The sequence below is a fragment of the Pongo abelii genome, chromosome 7, assembly GCF_028885655.2.
Source record: "Pongo abelii isolate AG06213 chromosome 7, NHGRI_mPonAbe1-v2.0_pri, whole genome shotgun sequence".
Classification (NCBI taxonomy): Eukaryota; Metazoa; Chordata; class Mammalia; order Primates; family Hominidae; genus Pongo; species Pongo abelii.
The window spans coordinates 26154511-26174325 of NC_071992.2; the positions used below are offsets into that span (position 1 = coordinate 26154511).

Consider the following 19815-nt stretch of genomic DNA (forward strand, 5'->3'; position numbering starts at 1 on the left):
GTTTTATCAGAGCCATAAAAAATGATGAGTTCCTGTCCTTTGTAGGGACATGGATGAAATTGGAAATCATCATTCTCAGTAAACTATCACAAGAACAAAAAACGAAACACCGCATATTCTCACTCATAGGTGGGAATTGAACAATGAGAACACGTGGACACAGGAAGGGGAACATCACACTCTGGGGACTGTTGTGGGGTGGGGGGAGGGGGGAGGGATAGCTTTAGGAGATATACCTAATGCTAAATGATGAGTTAATGGGTGCAGCACACCAACATGGCACATGTATACATATGTAACTAACCTGCACATTGTGCACATTTACCCTAAAACTTAAAGTATAATAATAATAACAATAAAAAAAGAAACTGTCCAGGTAAATGTTTTAAAGGTTTTTTGTTTTTTTTTTAATATGTCTTTGCCATGTCTCTACTCCTCCTTCACCCTCATCTGCCAATCCTTGTTCTGGAACATAAATACTTGTTTCATTAATAGATGTTGGTCTAAATAAATACTTGCAAAGCCCATTAATTTTATCTTTAAAGGAAATAAGAGTATTAAAATAAATACCATAGATAATTGAAGAAAAAATTACCTAAATAATTAGAACCTTTTAATGTTTCTTTAAACGGAAAATCTTTTATTTTTTTAGTTTCATCTGTTACATTTCCAGTTCTCTCCTGCTCCCTTTGGTTGTAGAGAGTAGAAGAGAATATATTATGAGGCTTGATGAATATAATGGAATGAGCACTGAATGCTTCCACAGCATCTCAGAAATAAATATAACTCTCCCATGTTTACTTTTTAATATCTCAGGTGTCAGGTGACACCTTTGAATTACCCCACAATAACCATGTGGCTAAACCACTAGCAGTAACTTTTGCTAGGGTTTAATTCCAGCTGTTCACAGGAAGATATCAAAAACCGCATGATAGGGTTGCCAGATGAAATGCAGAGTACCAGTTACATTTGAATTTCAGACAAACAGTAAAACCTTTTTGTATAAATATGTCCCACACCACTTTGCGAGGCCGAGGCGGGTGGATCACGAGGTCAGGAGTTAAGAGACTAGTCTGACCAACATGGTGAAACTCTGTCTCTACTAAAAATACACACACACAAATTAGCTGGGTGTGGTGGTGCGCACCTGTAACACCAGCTCCTCAGGAGGCTGAGGCAAGAGAATCACTTGAACCCTGGGAGGCAGAGGTGGCAGTGAGCTGAGATCATGCCACTGCACTCCAGCCTGGGTGACAGAGTGAGACTCCGTCTCAAAAAATATATATTTTATATATATATGTTCCACACAACACTTCTGATATAATTATAAAGAAGCATTCCAACAGAATAAATCTAATTTTCCCAGCTAGTGCATTTGCATCTCTTTTCCTTAGTCACTGATCTCTAGTTTCCATTCTTTCCCACATCTTCTAAACTCCTCCATGTGCAGGATTGTCACATTTAGCAAACAGAAATATAGGATGCCCAGTTAAATTTCAAATAAACAACAAATATTTCATTAGTATGTCACCATGGTCATATGGGGCATATGTATTTAAAAAGTATTGTGTGTTTTTATGTATAAACAGAAAAGTATTCTCTGTTTATCTGAGATTCACATTTAATTGGCATCCTGTATTTTATCTGGCAGTCCTATCCTGTGGCTTTTGATGTCACCCTGTGAACATCCAGAACTAAGCCCTAGCAATCTCTCCAAGAGTCCAGATTCTGTCCTATCCACAGATCTAAGGCTCCTAATGCTGCTGCTGCATGCCTCGTATCTCAATCCTGCCCTGTTAGGGTTCTTGGGTTCTGCCATATCACACTTGTTTTACAAACATAGACTGAAGAAGCTAGTGACATCTTTGTTTGCCACACAACAAATATAGGATTTCCGTTGGCATAGACTCTTCTATAGTCTCTAAGTCACACCTTACGACTAATAAGAACACTGTCTTCCAGATATAAGCCAAGTTCTTAGGAGTTATCTTTGTAGTTTCTGTGTTGAGACTATGGGTCTTCCCCGTGCAAAGACTTGATTAGCAAATACTATTTGAAACAATCCCAAATTCATAGTGCAGTGGACCACCCTTATGATCAAGGGGATCTCTGTATATCCCATAAAAGCTTCATAGGTCTCACCCTAGATTAAGTGCTTCATTTCTCAAGACAGTGAACAGATGGAGGACTTTTGTAGTTAACATTATACAACGGTGCCCTGTGTTGTTTTATTATACAACCAGAGAACTGAGGCAGTGGCTTTACCTGTCAGCTATGCCAGGGTTGTGACACCGTCTTTCTGACTTGATCACACATGCCACATCGCTTAATATTTCAGCTAGACTGAAATAATCCTGTGTAAACAATTTTTGGGGGCTCAGGGTAAAGAACAAGGTAGAACTTTGAATATTTTATTCATAATTATATTCACGATTGTATTTATATGAATGACATAAGGACTAAATAAATATGTGTTAAATAAATGACCAAATGAATAAGTAAACTAATGGACAAATAAATAAATGTTTACGACTGGAGAATATTACCCATAAATCTCCATAGATACATATTTAACATATACTCTGTGAAAGTCCCTGATGCTGGGAACTTATATTCTAAAGACAGTAACTGTTCTTCATAGAATTCAGCATCCAGATTGTACATGTTCTTAGAGGCCCAAACCATCTTTGTGTTGGCCCATATCATTAAAGAAAATATCTTATGGCACAATTCCTCCCTCAGATTGAGAATTCTTTCAGGCCTATTAGCTGATTTAGCAGGGTTTCTAAAGCTCATGGATTTACCATAAGTTTTGAACAACTATTGTATTACTAGAATTAAGAACCTCTCTGTGTCTTCTACGGCTGCCTTTGATATTTCCTGTGTGCCCATTGACATGACCTAGACCTTACAGATTTGCTCCATCCCAGGACCATCCAAGACTGTGGCTTTCTCAGTCCACCCACTAAATCAGACCCATGACATTATTTTAGAGGAAATTTGGATCTATATGTTTCTGTGGCCAGCTAGTCTTACTCAGTAAAACCAAAATCATTTCCTTCTAGTGAGTGCTCTCCAAATCGAGGTGCATCTTACTTCTCTTGATGCATACTTCAGAACCCACAGAGTACACAACTAGAACACACTTCTTATCCTCAAACCTTGCTCTCCACCAGGGAACTCTTTCAAAAGTATTATTATGACATTAACCAGTGTACTCTCTTTCATAGAGGCCCTGGCTTTGTTCCTTGATCTTTCCTTCCATCCATAATCTTTATGCCAGTGTTGACCAAATCTCCACTCCAAAAGCATTCAACCTTCAGCTAAAGTTTTAGTAACTAAATCTACTAAAAAGCCATTGCTGAACAGGAAGCAGATATCTGGAAGGCCATTTCTGGTAGAAGACCATATTTGGTATCATTCTCATAGCTTCATTCTAGCTAGCCTCTCTTAAACCTGAAGAATAAGAGGTTATGACTATTCTGCATAACTCTTATTTTCAATGCCCTGTCTCTTTCCAGTTCCTGTCATCCATGAAAATAAGCTGAGTCCATCAACCCCTACTTATCTAGGCCCACATTGGGGGATATTTATAGCCTGGGATTACTGACAGCAGAGCAGACCTCAACAACTGAGGATTTAAGCAAAGTATGGACCGTAAAAATTGACTTTGGAGAGGGCTAAATCCCAGCACGGTACTCATGATCTGATGACTCTAACATGCATTGTCTTTCTATGAGCTCAGATACCATATTGGCCAGAAGGGGAGGGAGAGAAGGAAGGCTTGACCTTAGGTGCACCACAGCAGAAGAAACAGAACTCAGTCCATAATATGTGTTTCTCAACCACCTTTGGTCTACCATATTTAAATATCTTTAATGACAATAACAAGGCACTTCCTAATAACTTTTTAGATATTGAATGCAACCACAGCTAATAACCCTGTTTTATAGACCAAAGTCAGAACTTAGTACCCCAAAACATCTTCTTTAAAATAATTCTGTTTAGTCCTCAATAGATCTTCTTATATACCAATATCCAAGTTTAAAATAATTTTCCTTTTACGTGGTTTACCTGAGGTAATATTTCTTCCTTCTAAATACCTGGGACTGTGGTTTCTTCTTGATGGTTCTTCCTCACATTACAGTATATATTCCTGTTATGTTTCTCATAGTTTATGTTCCAGTTAGTCTTGAGAAGACCTCAAGACCAAAAATCATGAGATGTGATAGAAGTTTTTAGGCGTCTGTATATACTATTCCTTCTAATCAGTTAACTTCCCTTACTCACTTCACCTGGGTAATTTATGTGTCGTCTTAAACATTACTTCCTCAAAAAAGCCTTTCCTCGCCTTAAGACGTTAGACATGCTACTATATACATCCATTATCATGCAGATAACTCACCTCATTGTCTGTCTTTCACAAGATTATAAGCTCTCTGACAGTAGGTACCAATTTTTCTTGCTTAGAGTAGAATTTTCAGAACCAAGCAGTATCTTGCAAAGAAACAGCACTCTCTCAAACAATACTTGTAAAATGCAGGGATGGATGGATGGAAGGATGGATGGATAAAAGGCTCTCAGATAATTTGTTTATTTAGTTGCCAGAGTTGTTTGATCTGTTAAAAGGGGAAGAGGCAAGCATTTGGTATTATACTGCTAAAAAATAGATATTGCTTGCTAATGACTACACAGATAGAAATATAATAGTCAAATGAATATATATTTTTAAATACAAGTAAATGTTTGTGTATTTTTGCAGGAACAATTTGAAACTGAATTAAAGTATAAAATGACAGTTAATGGAAAAATTGCAGTGCTTTATTTGAAAAAAAACAAGTAAGTATCTTTACCTGTGATATTATCCTCAGCAAGAGCAAGGCAGCCTCTGGAGAATGTGCTGAGTCTTTTGCTGCTTATGGCTCACACAAACCTGAACTAATCAGCTTTTGCTCTCAAATGACTTGAGAAGTTCATTGGACTTAGCAATCAGCACAAGTAACCACAACGTTTTTGTGTTTCTTTCTCCAGGAACCTCCTTGCACCAGGCTACACAGAAATATATTATAATTCCTCTGGAAAGGAGATCACCACAAGCCCACAAATTATGGTATAACAGAGTCTCTTCAATTCTTTAATCAGAGTTTTACCCACAGACCTAAAGGCAGTGTCCTTGCCAGGCAAATAATAGAAGTGAAACTGCATTTATAACATTAGTGCTTTTTTCAGCAGTAGCCATTACCTAATTGATCTTCCACTTTTCTTTTTATATATATATATATATTTTAACAAGAACAAAACAATTTCTTGGCAACTCTGGTAAGTTTTTCCAGCCTTTAAGGACTCCTGTAGGAGGGTGGGTAGAAGGAGCATGTTATTTTCTTGAGAGTGAAGAGTTACATACCTCTGGTGCTCTCAATCAATTTCTATCATTTCTCTGGATTTGTGGTCTTTTCAGGCAAGACTATTTCCTCAATGGCAATTGCAGAATTGTTTTTCTTAAACAATTTCTCTTTACTGCTATTCATAGCCCATCTTTTCTTAGACTGAGCAGATGACAGTGTGTAGCCACGTGAGGGGTCATGCACTAGTATCTCTTTTTCTGAGCTCCATTTTCCATGGGAAGCCCTTCAAGCATTGTTCTCTGTAGCAATAATATCAGAGTTTACATGGGCCAACACCTCATCTGTCCCAAACTAGAAAGGTCCTTCATGGAACACCCAGATGAGAAAATGTTAAGAAGGGCATTTTGCTCCAAATGCAGGCAAGAAATGTGCTGATCCAGTTAATCTGATGGAACACTTTAGATAAATCAAGAAAGAAAAAACAAAAGCCCAATCTGGATAACCCATCCTTTGGAAAAAAGCTTGTAGATCTTTGCTAGAAAAAAGTTAATGAGAAATTGCCCAAAAGGAAAAATGAGTGCCCAGTGTTTTAGGAGCTCAGATTTTAAACTGACATATCCAAGTTTATTCCATCTAAGTATTATTGACATTCATCCTACTCAGTCAACATTGACAATACCTTGTAAACATTTTGGGATCATTAACTGACATTAAAAATTTTAAATTATATGAAAGGTTTTAATTATGTTTTAAATGTCTTAGTTTACTGTTGTTCAGCAGAATATGGTTTGAAAGCATTTAAAATCCTGTTTCAAGATTTCAAATGTGGCTTTAGAAGTGGCGCTAAAATTCACATGTACTTCTCTGTACAAAACCCCCTTTCCTTTAGGATGATTGTTATTATCAAGGACATATCATTAATGAAAAGGTTTCTGACGCTAGCATCAGCACATGTAGGGGTCTAAGGTAAGACTTCAGGAATGTTTTGCATGCACCTGTGATTGTGGTATTTATGTATATATCTAACCAACCAGATGAATCCCAAATATCATTAATTTTTATATAGTTGAATATGAATCATAAGGGCCATAAAATGTTGAAATTTGAAGAAACACCACTTCTCTTGATAGTGGCTTATAAATTACTATCCGAATGGCTTTCAAAGATATTTTTGTTAGCTTATTTTTAAAATACAGGAGTTTGAGTCCCAGTTCTGGAGTCAGAATCCTTAGGTAATGGGAGCTGCTCTCTCTTCTCGCTCTTCACTTTATTTTACTTATTAATTTAGATGGAGTCTTGCTCTGTCACCAGGCTGGAGTATAGTGGTGCGATTTCAGCTCACTGCAATCTCAGTCTCCTGGGTTCAAGTGATTCTCCTACCTCGGCCTTTCAAGTAGCTGGGATTACAGATGCCCACCACCACACCTGGCTAGGTTTTGTACTTTTAATAGAGACAGAATTTCACCATATTGGCCAGGTTGGTCTCGAACTCCTGACCTCAAGTAGTCTGCCTGCCTCAGCCTCCCAAAGTGCTGGAATTACAGGCGTGAGCCACCACCCCTAGACTCTCTCCCCACTTTAAGCTCTCACTCGCTCTCTCTCTAGATTGCCTTATCCATGACTATGACATACCATTCTGTCTGTTAATGATTTCCTGTGCATCTGTCTATAGTAAGGTGGCTCTTCTGTTGTCCAGACTTGATTATCTAATTTTCTTTTTCATATTTTCAGTTGGATATCTTAAAGAAACCTCAATCTCAGTATGCCTTAAACCAAACTAATGATTGTCTCTTGAATCTGGTATGGTTTCCATGTTCTTTATTTTAATCAATGGTATAATCAAATAAACACTTGCCCAATTCAGAAACCTAAATTCCTTGAGGTCTGCTTACCCCTCAGCCCTGCATTTTCAATCCCTTACCGAGTCTTATTGATTCTATCTTCTAAACACTTTCTGAAATTGTTCATTCTATCTCTACTGCAATATCCTAGTCCATCTACCATGATTCCTTATGCAGACCATTGCAATAAACCACATAATTTATCTTCTCATATCCACTCTTGCCATTATCTAATTTTATGTACACTTAATTCAGTCTGTCTATTATATTCTCTTATACTTTTTCTTCACATCAATTATAATTATATATAAGTACTTACTATATAATTATATATATTCCGTGATTATTTGATACACATCCATCTTCCTCATTTGAACATAAGCTCCATAAGAAAACAGACCATGTCTTTATTTTTGCTGTCTACCCTTAGTCCAATGCCTAATGAATAATGGGTACTCAATGAATATTGGTTGAATGAATCCTGGTTCAAGGCTTTAGCAGAGAAAATTGAGAAGAAATTGCTAATATTTATTTGTCATGTGCTTTACATGTTCTTGCATTCAATCTTTACTATCACTATACTAGGTAGGTATCATGACAAATAAATGTGGAGAACCTGAGGCTTGTGAGTTTAAAGAATTTTCCCAATGTATCACAGTGAATGAGTTATAAAACCAATATTTTAACACTTATCTATAAAACTCTAAAATCCTTTTCATTATAAGTGTACCTTTAGAACAAGTACAGCATTAAAATTGGAAGAATGCTGGACCAAGTGTCAGGAAATATTCACTCTAGTGCCAAAACTGATATGGTTGGTTGCACGACACTGCAGCAGTCACTTCTCCCTAATATGTCTTATTTCCTTGTAGAAAATAAATTTAGATAATCTCCAAGGTATCTTCAGCTGTAAGTTTTACTGTATTTTATTGCCATGGGCTTAAATTGTTTTTGACATTGTCTAGTAATTTTAAAGATCCTCTTTTGGATCTTATAAATCTGTATGAACTTAATGCAATAATATTTTGTTAAGAAGCCAGAACTCTCATGTTTTTTCAGGGGCTACTTCAGTCAGGGGAATCAAAGATACTTTATTGAACCTTTAAGCCCCATACCTCGGGATGGACAGGAACATGCACTCTTCAAGTATGACCCTGATGAAAAGAATTATGACAGCACCTGTGGGATGGATGGTGTGTTGTGGGCCCATGATTTGCAGCAGAATATTGCCCTACCTGCCACCAGACTAGTAGTATGTGTAACTTTATTTTTTTGTTTGAAATGCTCTCATGTATTCTGCCTTGGTTTCCAGAATTAGCAGTGCAATTTACTGAAACTCTAGTCATTGTCGAAATTAGTAAGTTCTAGAGACACTAATTCTTAAATATTGCTACACATTAATGATTCATTTAACAAGTACTTAGGAATCAACTATATTTTTGAGATGGAGTTTCACTCTTGTTGCCCAGGCTGGAGTGCAATGGTGCGATCTTGGCTCACTGCATCCTCCACCTCCTGGGTTCGAGTGATTCTCCTGCCTCAGCCTCCCGAGTAGCTGGGATTACAGGCATGTGCCACCATGACCGGCTAATTTTGTATTTTTAGTAGAGACGGGTTTTCACCATGTTGGTCAGGCTGGTCTCCAACTCCCGACCTCAGGTGATCCACCTGGCTCAGCCTCCCAAAGTGCTGGGATTACAGGCGTGAGCCACTGCACTCAGCTGGAATCAACTACTATTTTCAGCAATGTACAAAGGTTAAAAATAAGTGTAAAATATAACTGCCCTCTAGAAGCAGGAATCTGTCACGGTATTCCCTGTAGCCTACAATAAATCACAAAGATATAAAGTATTATTATTAATTTGCTCTTGATTTTAGCCAAAAAGCTATGAAGTGATTATTATTAGTTTGAAATAAAACATCTTGCTGTCATCATAAATTCATTCAACAAATCTCTCTTAAAGTGCTGTCACAGGTGCTGGAGAGATAGAAATGAGCAAAATAGACATAGAATCTGGCTACAGGAACTTAGAATATTATTTTATGTATGGAATTCTGCTTCTAGTCATAGGAGAAAAATGAATATAGTTTTGTGTTTTAGACTGTAAAGGATATATCAAAATATCTTTGTTGACATTACTTTTATTTCCTTGTTGATACTACTTTTATTTCCAAGATTTATTTCAGATCCCATCATTTCTTTTAAATGTTCTCAGAGTCTGTGAGCACAGGGCATAAGTTGGTCTAAATAAAATTTCTAGTCAGTTTAATTTTCTGTAGGTTTAAATTCTACCAGCAAGTTCAGTGGTAAAGGTAAACGTATAGTCAAACCCAGAATACTCCAATACTTTTAAGTGCTCTGTAGATCACATATATCTCTAGTATGAAACTTAAAAACCAAATGAGTCAAAAATAATGATACCCATAATAATTTGTTAAGAAATATACAATATAAATATGTATATTGTGACATTAAAAGTATAAATTGTCAGGGGGAAGATAAAAGTCTAGAGTTTTTATACATGACTGAAGTTAAGTTGTTATTGGTGTAAGATACTTCATTACAACTATAACATGTTTTATGTAAACCTCATGGTAAATACAAAAAAAATAACTATAGCAGATACAAATGATAAAGAGAAAAAAATAAAAATGCAGCACTACAGAATGACCAAATCACAAAAATAAACAAGGGAGGAAGAAATGAAAAAAAAACTATAAAAAAAATATTAGTAGTAGATCCTTACCTATAAATAATTACTTGGAATGTAGATGGATTAAATTTTCCAATCAAAAGATAAAGAGTGGCTGAATGGCTGGAAAAACAAGATCTGACTATATGCTGCCTCCAAGAGACACTTTTAAGCTTTAAAGACATGCATAGGCTGAAAGAAAAAGATGGAAGAACATATTCCATGCAAATGGTAACAAAATAGACAAACTCTTAGACTAAAACTCAAATATATAAAATCAGAAATGAAAGTGGAGATATTACAAAAGATGTCTCAGAAATGAAAAAAAAGATCTTAAAGGACTAATATGAAAAACTATTTGTCAATAAATTTGATAGCCTAGAGAAAATAGATGAATTCCTAGAAAAATACAACATATAAGGGTTGAATCAGAAAGAAGTAGAAAGCCTGAACAGACCAATAACAAAGAGATTGAAATAGTAATTAAAAATCTTTCAACAAGGAAAGCCTAGGACTACATGGCTCTAGAGCTGAAAAGTATCAAACATTCAAAGAAGAATTATTACCAATACTTTTTAAAATTTTCAAAAAAATAGAGACGGAAGGTGTACTGCTTAGTACTTTTTACAAGCTCAGCATTACCTTTATACCTAACCCAAGACAAAGACACCAAAGAAAGGAAAACTACAGGCTAATAATTCTGACAAACATTGAGGTAAAAATTTTCAATAAAATATTAGCAAATCAAATTCAACAACACATCCAAAAGATTATACATCATAATCAAATGGGATTTATCCTTGGCATACTGACTTAACATACACAAATTGATCAATGTAATATATCAATCATATCAACAGACTGAAAGACAAAAAATGCATGATCATATCAGTTGGTGAAAAGGCATTAAACAAAGTTCAACATGCTTTCTTGATTAAAAGTTTAGGTAGTTAAATAATGGTGTGGAGTTAATTGTTCTTGATTTGAGAGTTTAGGCATAGAAGAAAAGTTCCTCAACATCATAAAAGCCATTTATTTATTTATTTATTTTTATTTTTTAGCAGTCAAATATACCTTATTTTATTCTCATACAATGCTACAAATTATCTTGATTTAGGATATTTGTACATTCTATAGCAGCTAGGAATATGTTTTTCCAAAACCAAACCAAAGTTGATAGTTTATAATCAGAAAACTTTTTTACATGCCAGTTACACTTCGGATTTTGTCATTCTTATATTCTTCTTTCTTCATAGAAGTAGGTGCTTGCTCAAATATGTGGGCCTTCTACTGAAATTCGTTTAATATATAACTTTTATCCTTGGCTTAGCTGGAATTTGAGTTTTGATAAGAAAGGTGTGGTTGAGTGGACATAATCATAGGCTTTCAGCAACCACACAAATGTTGATAGTGTGCAATGCAGTTGTTGATGATTAAACAATAATGAAAATTTAAGAACACTGTTGCATTATTTTATTTGAAGCTGGAATGATGTGAAACTCTAAAATATGTCTTAGCCCAAGCAATAAGGTTTGCCTGCCCACTCTTCTTTCTCTTTATTTATTTTTTAAATTAAAAGGCATTTATGGAAAGCTGCTGATAACATCATAATCAATCGGAAAGGAGAAATAGAAAGCCATTCTTCTGGTACCAGGCAAGGATGCCTACTCTTACCACTTCTATTAAACATGTACCAGAAGTACTATCAAAAGCATTTAGAAAAGAAACATTCAACTTGGAAAGGAAGTAGTAAAATTATCTCTATTTGCAGATGAAATGATTCTACCTGTAGAAAACCCTACTGACTCCACTGAAAAACCAATAACACTAATAAATAAATTCAGTAAAGTTGCAGGATATAAAATCAACATACAAAATCTGTGACATTTCTATACACAAATAACGACCTAGCCAAAAATGAAATCAAGAACACCATTCCATTTATAACATAAATAATACTTGGGAATAAATTTTACTAAGGAGGTGAAAGACCTGTACACCGAAGATGATAAAACATTGATGAGGGAAATCAAAGAAAATGCAAATAAATGAATATCCCTTGCTCAAGAATTAGAAGAATGTTGTTAAAATGTTCATACTACCTAAAGCAATGAGTAGATTCAATGCAGTCCTTATAAAAACCCCAATGACAGTATTTACAGAAATAAGAAAAAATCATACAATTTGTATGCAACCACAAAATATCCTAAATAGTCAAAGGAATTTGAGAAAAAAAAAAAGACATCATACTACCTGATTTAAAGTTATGTTACAAAGATATAGTAATCGAAAGAGTATAATGGCATAAAAGCAGACACCTAGACCAGTGGATGAGAATAGCAAGCTCGGAAATTAATTCAAACATATACGTTCAATTGATTTTTGACAAGGGCACCAAAAAGATACACTGGGGAAAGGACAGTCTCTTCAATAAATAGTGCTGGGAAAACTGGATATCCACATGCAAAATTATGAAATCGAACCCTTTTCTTATACCATAACTAAAATTCAAATCAAAATGAATAAGAAACCTAAATGTAATACCTAAAACCATAAAACTCCTAGAAGAAAATAGAGGGGAAACATTAACCTTGACAATGACTTCTTAAATATTGTACCTAAAAGCTAAGGTTATAAAAGTAAACATGTAAGAGACTATATCAAATGAAAAAGCTTCTGCACAGCAAAGCAAACAAACAAAATGAAAAGGAATCTAAAAAAGGGGGCGAGGGTGAGTGTCAAATATATAGAGGTAGAGAATAAAACAGTGGTTACCAGGGTCTAGGTAGGGACAGGAAATGGGGAGATACAGGTCTAAGGATACCAAGTAGCCAATATGTGGGGTTAAGCAGTTGAAAGATCTAATATACAATATGAGGACTGTTAAGGACAAACTGTAGACAAATTTTACAGAGTTTAATTGAGCAAAGAATGGTTTGAGAATCCAGCAGCCCTCAGAACCAGAAAAGGTTGAAAGCAACTCCATGCTGCTCAATGGTTGGAGAGGATTTGTGGACAAAAATGATGTACAGAAAATGTATTAAGGTACAGAAACAGCTGCACCGGTTACAGCTTGGTGTTTGCCTTATTTGAACACGGTTTGAACAGTTGGCCACCTTTGATTGGCCAGAACTTGGTGAAACTCCTAGCTATATGTTGCTGTGAATATCAACTCCTGGGTTTGCTTGTACAGGCCTCTTATCCCTCTGTCTCCATTCCTTGTAACTATGTGGAAAGAGCTTTGCTTTCGAGACATTTTATCGTTTTGGCTTTCCTCTACTCAGGAGTGCTATTCCTTCTCATTTCCTTTCTGTCACCCTTGCTCTGATTGACTGGTAAGTATCAGAGAAACTCACATAGCTCAATCCTGGATCTTTTTCTTTATCTACACATTCTTCCTAGGTAATCTCACCCTGCCCTGTGCATTATTTAAATAGGAACCATGCACTAATGGCCATCAGATGCATATCTCTAGCCTCCGCCCCTCTCCTAAAGGCCAGACTGTTATAATTATCTTTTTAATATATCTACTCAAACATCTGATATCACAAACCTAAAATATGCCCCCAAAAGAACTACTAGTTTCTAAACCACAAGCAAAACCTACTTCTCTCTTATTCTCCCCATTTTAGTTAACACCACCACCACTCATCATTTGTTCAAATTTGGATCTAGAAATTACCCTTGATTCTCTTTTTCTTCATCCCTCCTTATATGGTTTCCATCAGCAAGTGCCTCTGACATATTTCACATCATTTACTTTGCTCCCTTTTCTGACTGCCCCAAGGTACCATCTCATAATAACCATGGCAACAGCCTCTGCCTGACCTGCCCATCCCCGTTCAGCAGAGTCCACACTCCACACAATCAATCCAGTGCTATTTTTATTGTAAATCACATCACATCCCTTTTCTGCTCAAAGCCCTCCGATGCCGTCCCATTGCATTTAGTATAAAAGCCACACAACTGACCATGGGTCACAAACCCCTATACGATTGTGGTCCCATCGACCTCTCTGGTCTCCTCCTACTCCTTTAATCCCCATCTCTTGATGACCTCCCCCATTATGTTATAAAAACACAAGCATTTTTTTCTATGCTCTAAATATGCCAATACTATTTCACCTTAGAGTCTGTTTACTCATTTTCTTCCCTCCTGGAATTGTCTTCCAATTTATCTTTCCTTGCGTGGCTTCTCATTTTCCTTAATACATCTGCTTGAGGGCCAGCTCTTTAGAGAATTTCACCTATTCTGAAATAACTACCTAGTAACTCAATGTCACATGCCCACTTTAATCCTCCATATAGTACTGGCCACCATCTGATATGTTTATGTTTGTCTCTTGTGAGCTCCATCAGCAGAGAGACCATGTTGATTTCACTACTGCATTTGCACTTCCTAGAGCACTCTCGGCGTATTGTAAGTGCTAATAAATATTGCGTTCCCATGGAGGGTGGGAAGTAAGTACATGTCTCATTAGATAATACCTAAAAATCTATCTTCAGGAATTTGTTCTTTGTAATCGAACTTTAGTTACCTATTAAAAGACATGCACTTCCAGAAATGCAATCTAATAAACTTTGATGAGCTGTTATTTAGTAGGAATAATCTATTGGTCCCTTTTCAATGTGACAAACCACTATGTAACTTTTTTTTTTTTTTGAGATAGAGAAAGGAACAGAACATTGGTAAGTTTGAAAAATTGGAAGGAGATTCAACTCTGCCTGAAGAGAACAAAGTAGACTAGAAACAATGGTGTCTCCGCATTGCACCATTGATAAAGGAGCAGGTATTTCACCAGGATATGAATTAAAGGCTACCAAAGAAAACAAAAAAACTAACTAACTAAAAACACTAGGAGGATGCTGAAGTCAAACTTTCTCTATTTTGTGTCAGGATGGTGAAGAAGTCTACTGTTCAAAACAATAGAAAGACTTTGGTTTTATTTCTAGCTCCCCTATTAGTAACATAATTTAGACCCCTTGATAAAATGAAGGAGTCAGACCAGAATATTGCTGGTGTCCCTTCATCTCCAAATTTATGAGCCTTGTCGGTAGATAATCCTGCCTGTTGAATTGGTGTTAAAATGCTAATATTGTCTGCCTTTACTCCAGGTATCAACCAACTGCTTATAAAATTACAGATGTCAAATAATAGAAGAACTTTTGCAGAAAATGATGTTGTATCAGTAATTCTCCTCTTTATATTTCAGAAATTGAATGACAGGAAGGTTCAGGAACATGAGAAATACATAGAATATTATTTGGTCCTGGATAATGGTGAGGTAATTATATGAGATAAATATGCTGTCTTCCAAAACTCCCATCCACATATATTTATTTATTACGTGAGACATTAAATATCTGGATGAGATTTAAAGAATCATGAATATGAGCTATGGTTATATGTTTTTCTAAAACTATGAAATTTGACATTTATAAGTAAGCTGATATGATTTCTTCTTTTCAGAGAGATCAGGGCAATTGATATGATATGCATAAAGTGTTGGCACTTATAATACTATTTTCTTATTGACTTAAGAGTACCCAACTTAGTTTCCAATTACATTCTCTGTCATTTTGTTAAGTTGTTAAATCATTTGTAAATTAAAATTTATTCTCATTAGGGAGTCAATATAAAAGCTTAATTGGTCACAATGAAAGCTTAGTGAATGGAATCCTCTGAAAAGGCAAATCTTTGGTGATAGTCACTGTTCATCTTCTACTGTAAGAATGCATTTTCATATACTGGGTTTTCACAATTTAAAATGCACATGTGTATGAAAATATAAGTCAACTATTAGCTCAGGCCCTAAAGCTTTGGCCTTACTTACTGTGCTTAATTCATGTACTGTTCATATACGTATCTCTTAAATTAATAAGATATTCCTTCTGTTAATTCTGCACAGCTTGGAAAACCATAGAATTTAAGTGAAAATACATTTGGAGTAATTCTTTAGAGCTTTATACTGAGCTAGTACTTCAGAAGAGAAAACATCATATTCACTCCCAAAGTGCTTTAATGTAGCTAGATGAATAGGAATTAATTTGATTCTAACTTTTAATTAACTCTAATAACTAATCTTTAATTAAAATCAATAACAAGTAATATAAGAGAAGATGCCTTTTTAATCTTCCAAGTATATTCATTTTTATCAATGCCCATATTCTTTCTTAATTTTTCTTTTAGTTTAAAAAGTACAATGAGAATCAAGATGAGATCAGAAAGAGGGTGTTTGAGATGGCTAATTATGTCAACATGGTAAGACATTTTATTACCTGCAGTTTTAAACAGTTTGTTGGGAGATGTCATTGGGTTTTTCAATGAATACACATGAAGCATGGAAGCAAAGTCAAGACATTTGAGACCAATGTGGCTGACTGGCTCCCAAAGGACAACCACAGCTTTTGCTACATAGGTGAACATGAATATTAATACCACAGACCAACACTTTTCTTATTTACCCGTCACACTATTCTCAGGTATAAGAAGACATAAAAACTACATGGGTGCATTGTATTTTCCAAAAATCCACTAAGAAAATGCTGAAGACCAAATCCCAACAGAAAGCTGGTCCAGAGGGGAAAAATAATTTTAAAAATGCCAAGCACTGTCACAGTAGCATATTTCATAAAATCTCATGTAATCCCCAGAACAATGCTAAATGTTACTAAAGCCTAATGTATAGCTAAGGAATCATATTCTCAGAAACAAAGTAACTTACCCAAGATCACAAAGTGAGAAAAGGATAGCCATGGGGTTTGAATATAGATTTGTCAGATTTCCAAACCCACTTGAGTCATACAACTGTTGACTATGTTCTTTAGACATGATTGTGTTATCTAATTTCCAAAATATTCAAAAAATGATTTTACAACCTTTAAATACTAATTCTTCGTTCTCCGTTTGTTGGATATATAGTTGGCATACTTATTTTGAAATGAATGAGTCTCTTTGTGGTATTCTATAAAAGCTCTAATTTTTTGTTGTTGTTGTACAACATAATGCTGTAATATACTTATTTTGATATGCATATACATAGTGAAGTGATTACCACAGTCAATATATATGAAATAAAAAAGTAATACATTTGCTTTTTATGCTGATGGGAATTATTTGTGGAGGGCTAAACACTGATAATGCAGGAAAGACAGAAGAATTATTGGAATAATATTGATTGGGGGAGAAATAAGAGATTTAGTACATGAGTGGAGAAACTGGCCTTAGATTCAGAGGTTGTTCATTTATATAGCAGATGGGGAGGCGCAGGGTGTTTGGACAAGAATAGGTGAGGCGATAGGCCAATGGTGGGAGTTTGTGGACGTTCTCTTCAGATTGCTCTTATAGCCTCAGCTAATGTGGAAGGAAGCACAACTATGAAAGTCGGATTTAAAGGAAATGTTAGAATTACTAAGAAGAGGAGTATAAAAAATGTGTGCAGGAAACTGCGTGTGAATGGAATTTGGAAACACAGCAGTTTTGCTGGAACTTGTTAAGAACTACTTGAGCTTAGTAGCCACAGCTTTAAAGTGAGAGCAATCAGAACAATGTGTTTTCCCCTGTGTTCAAGGGCAGAAGGAGGAGAGATGTAGAGGCAAGTTGCTTTTAACCAGGATTGGAGTTTTGTCAGGTGAGTAAAATGAAGCAAGAAAGGAACAAGGAAGTTGAGGGGATAATCCAGTGAAGGATGATAACATGGCTGGATTTTAACTTCACTTTCAGTAACTGCATCCTTAATGCTTTTCTTGTTTTCCAAACTACCTTTTTTTAAAAGAAATATTTAAGTTTCTTAGCAGAAAGTTGCTGGTGAGAATGTCTGTCACTGTGCACTTTTAGAAACTATAGTAGTAATTTAAGCTTTTATCTTTAGAGTAAGCATATTGTTTCATAAGTTTTACTCATTATTTCTAAAGTTTATCCTACATGCATTGTGGATTATTTGGTTCAATCCATGTTTAAGATTAGAGGACCATTATCTCATTCTGAAAATACATAACATGGGTGGCTCATAAATGACAACAATTTATTGCTCACAGTTCTGGGGGCTGGGAAGTCCAAATCAAGTTCCATGAAGATTTGGTTTCTGGTGAAGATTGTCTTCCTGGCTTGGAGACAGCTGCCTTCTCACTGTGTCTTTATATGGTGGAAAGGACAAAGCAACTCTCTGGGGATCTCTTTGTTAAGGGCACTAATCTCATTCATGAGGGCTCCACTCTCGTGACCTAATCACCTCCCAAAGACCCCACCTCCTAACACCATCACCTTGGGAGTTAGGATTTCAACTCATAAATTTTGGGGCACACAAACATTCAAATTGTAGCAACTACTTAGCTTATTGTAAATGCATCGATGTACAACATTTCATCATATCATGTTACTTCTTTAGTGCCTAAACCGGCACTGAGCCAACTTTGCTAATTCTGAAATATTCTCACTCTGAGAGCACTGAAAAACATATAGGCAATTGAAGCCATAGTAATGGGCCACTGACACAAAATTATAGTATTTCTTAAGAGCACAAACAGGAATATGTTGTCTTAACAGGGCCTTTTCTCCTCCCTACCACCTCCCCACCCAAAAAAGTAGTTTACAGACCTAAACTATCTTAGTGTATCTATCTTTTGTTTTGAATGGGAGTTTTAGTGTCTACAAAATAGTCAATACATTCTGTTTCACAAATATGCTTGGAAATAAGGTTTTTATACTGCTTCGATGAATGTTTAAAAATACAAAATATATTGAAAATGTTTAAAATGATATCACCATTATAATTAATTGCTTTGCCATTTATTTTCTTTGGACAGCTTTATAAAAAGCTCAATACTCATGTGGCCTTAGTTGGTATGGAAATCTGGACTGACAAGGATAAGATAAAGATAACCCCAAATGCAAGCTTCACCTTGGAAAATTTTTCTAAATGGAGGGGGAGTGTTCTCCCAAGAAGAAAGCGTCATGATATTGCTCAGTTAATCACGTATGTACAGATTTTCTCCCATTGCACACTATGTGGTATTTAGTGGACGCTTTTCTGAGCCTTGGCAAAGTGAGGGGTGCACATAGGGGAGTAGACATTTATAGAGCACTTACTTGGATTATATGTCAAATATGCTCTTATTTTGGATCCAAGTATTTTTTTTTAAAAAAAGAGAGGATCAATAATTTAGCAATAATTCATAAAATGTTTGTTTTTATTGGGTATACAGGAAGAAAAGACAAGTTTATATAATGGAAAGAGAGTTTTTGATTCAGTGTTTAAAAAAAGAACTGATTGGCTTTAGGCTCAAGTTAGAAGAAACCTCTAAGATATTATTAGAAAAATTAAGTATTATATTCTAACCCCACATCTTCACTAATTTATTTCCTACTGAAGTGACCTGTTAAGAACAATATGGGAAATAAATCTAATGGCTGTAAATTATATGAGACTGGAGCATGTGCCTCAAAACAGTCAAGAAAATGCTGCTGGGTAGATGGATAATATTTAGTTGAAATCAGATAGAAGGAAGCAGTAAGGATTGACTTGAAGTCACTGGAGAGGCTATTACCTAAGAAAACCATGAATTTCATGGAAATCAGTGAACTATGTCCTGCCAGAATTAGTTAATATTTCTGTGCTGGTCATCTGTTAACTGCATAACAAATGAGCTTGAATTTCTGGGCTTGAAATAAAGCTTCTTCACTTACATAATTGGTGTGTGGGCGCATTTGGCTGGAACAGTGAGTCTGGTTGGTCATGTTTCTGTCTATATCCCCTTTCATGTGCCTAACTTGAGCTTCCTTCAATATGGCTATCTTAGAGTAGGTGGACTTCTTACTAGGTGTCTAGCTTTTCTCAGAATAAGCATTTCAAGAGGCACAAGATAATGCATCAAGGTTTTTTATGACCTAACTACAAAAGTCACAGGGTGTCACTACTGGTATATTATCTTAATCAAG

At 35.6% G+C, this 19815-nt stretch overlaps 1 protein-coding gene across 2 annotated transcripts in view; it reads left to right on the plus strand.

Annotated features, from left to right (window-relative positions):
- The window catches only part of ADAM28 (ADAM metallopeptidase domain 28), a 65208-nt gene that overhangs the window by 11537 nt on the left and 33856 nt on the right, over positions 1 to 19815 (plus strand). For both annotated transcript variants that reach the window (XM_024251131.3, XM_024251132.3), the window contains exons 3-9: positions 4763 to 4839; positions 5032 to 5110; positions 6235 to 6311; positions 8246 to 8438; positions 15092 to 15163; positions 16069 to 16140; positions 18684 to 18853. In XM_024251131.3, coding sequence (XP_024106899.3) covers positions 4763 to 4839; positions 5032 to 5110; positions 6235 to 6311; positions 8246 to 8438; positions 15092 to 15163; positions 16069 to 16140; positions 18684 to 18853 — 740 coding nt within the window. The remainder of the gene's footprint in view (positions 1 to 4762; positions 4840 to 5031; positions 5111 to 6234; positions 6312 to 8245; positions 8439 to 15091; positions 15164 to 16068; positions 16141 to 18683; positions 18854 to 19815) is intronic.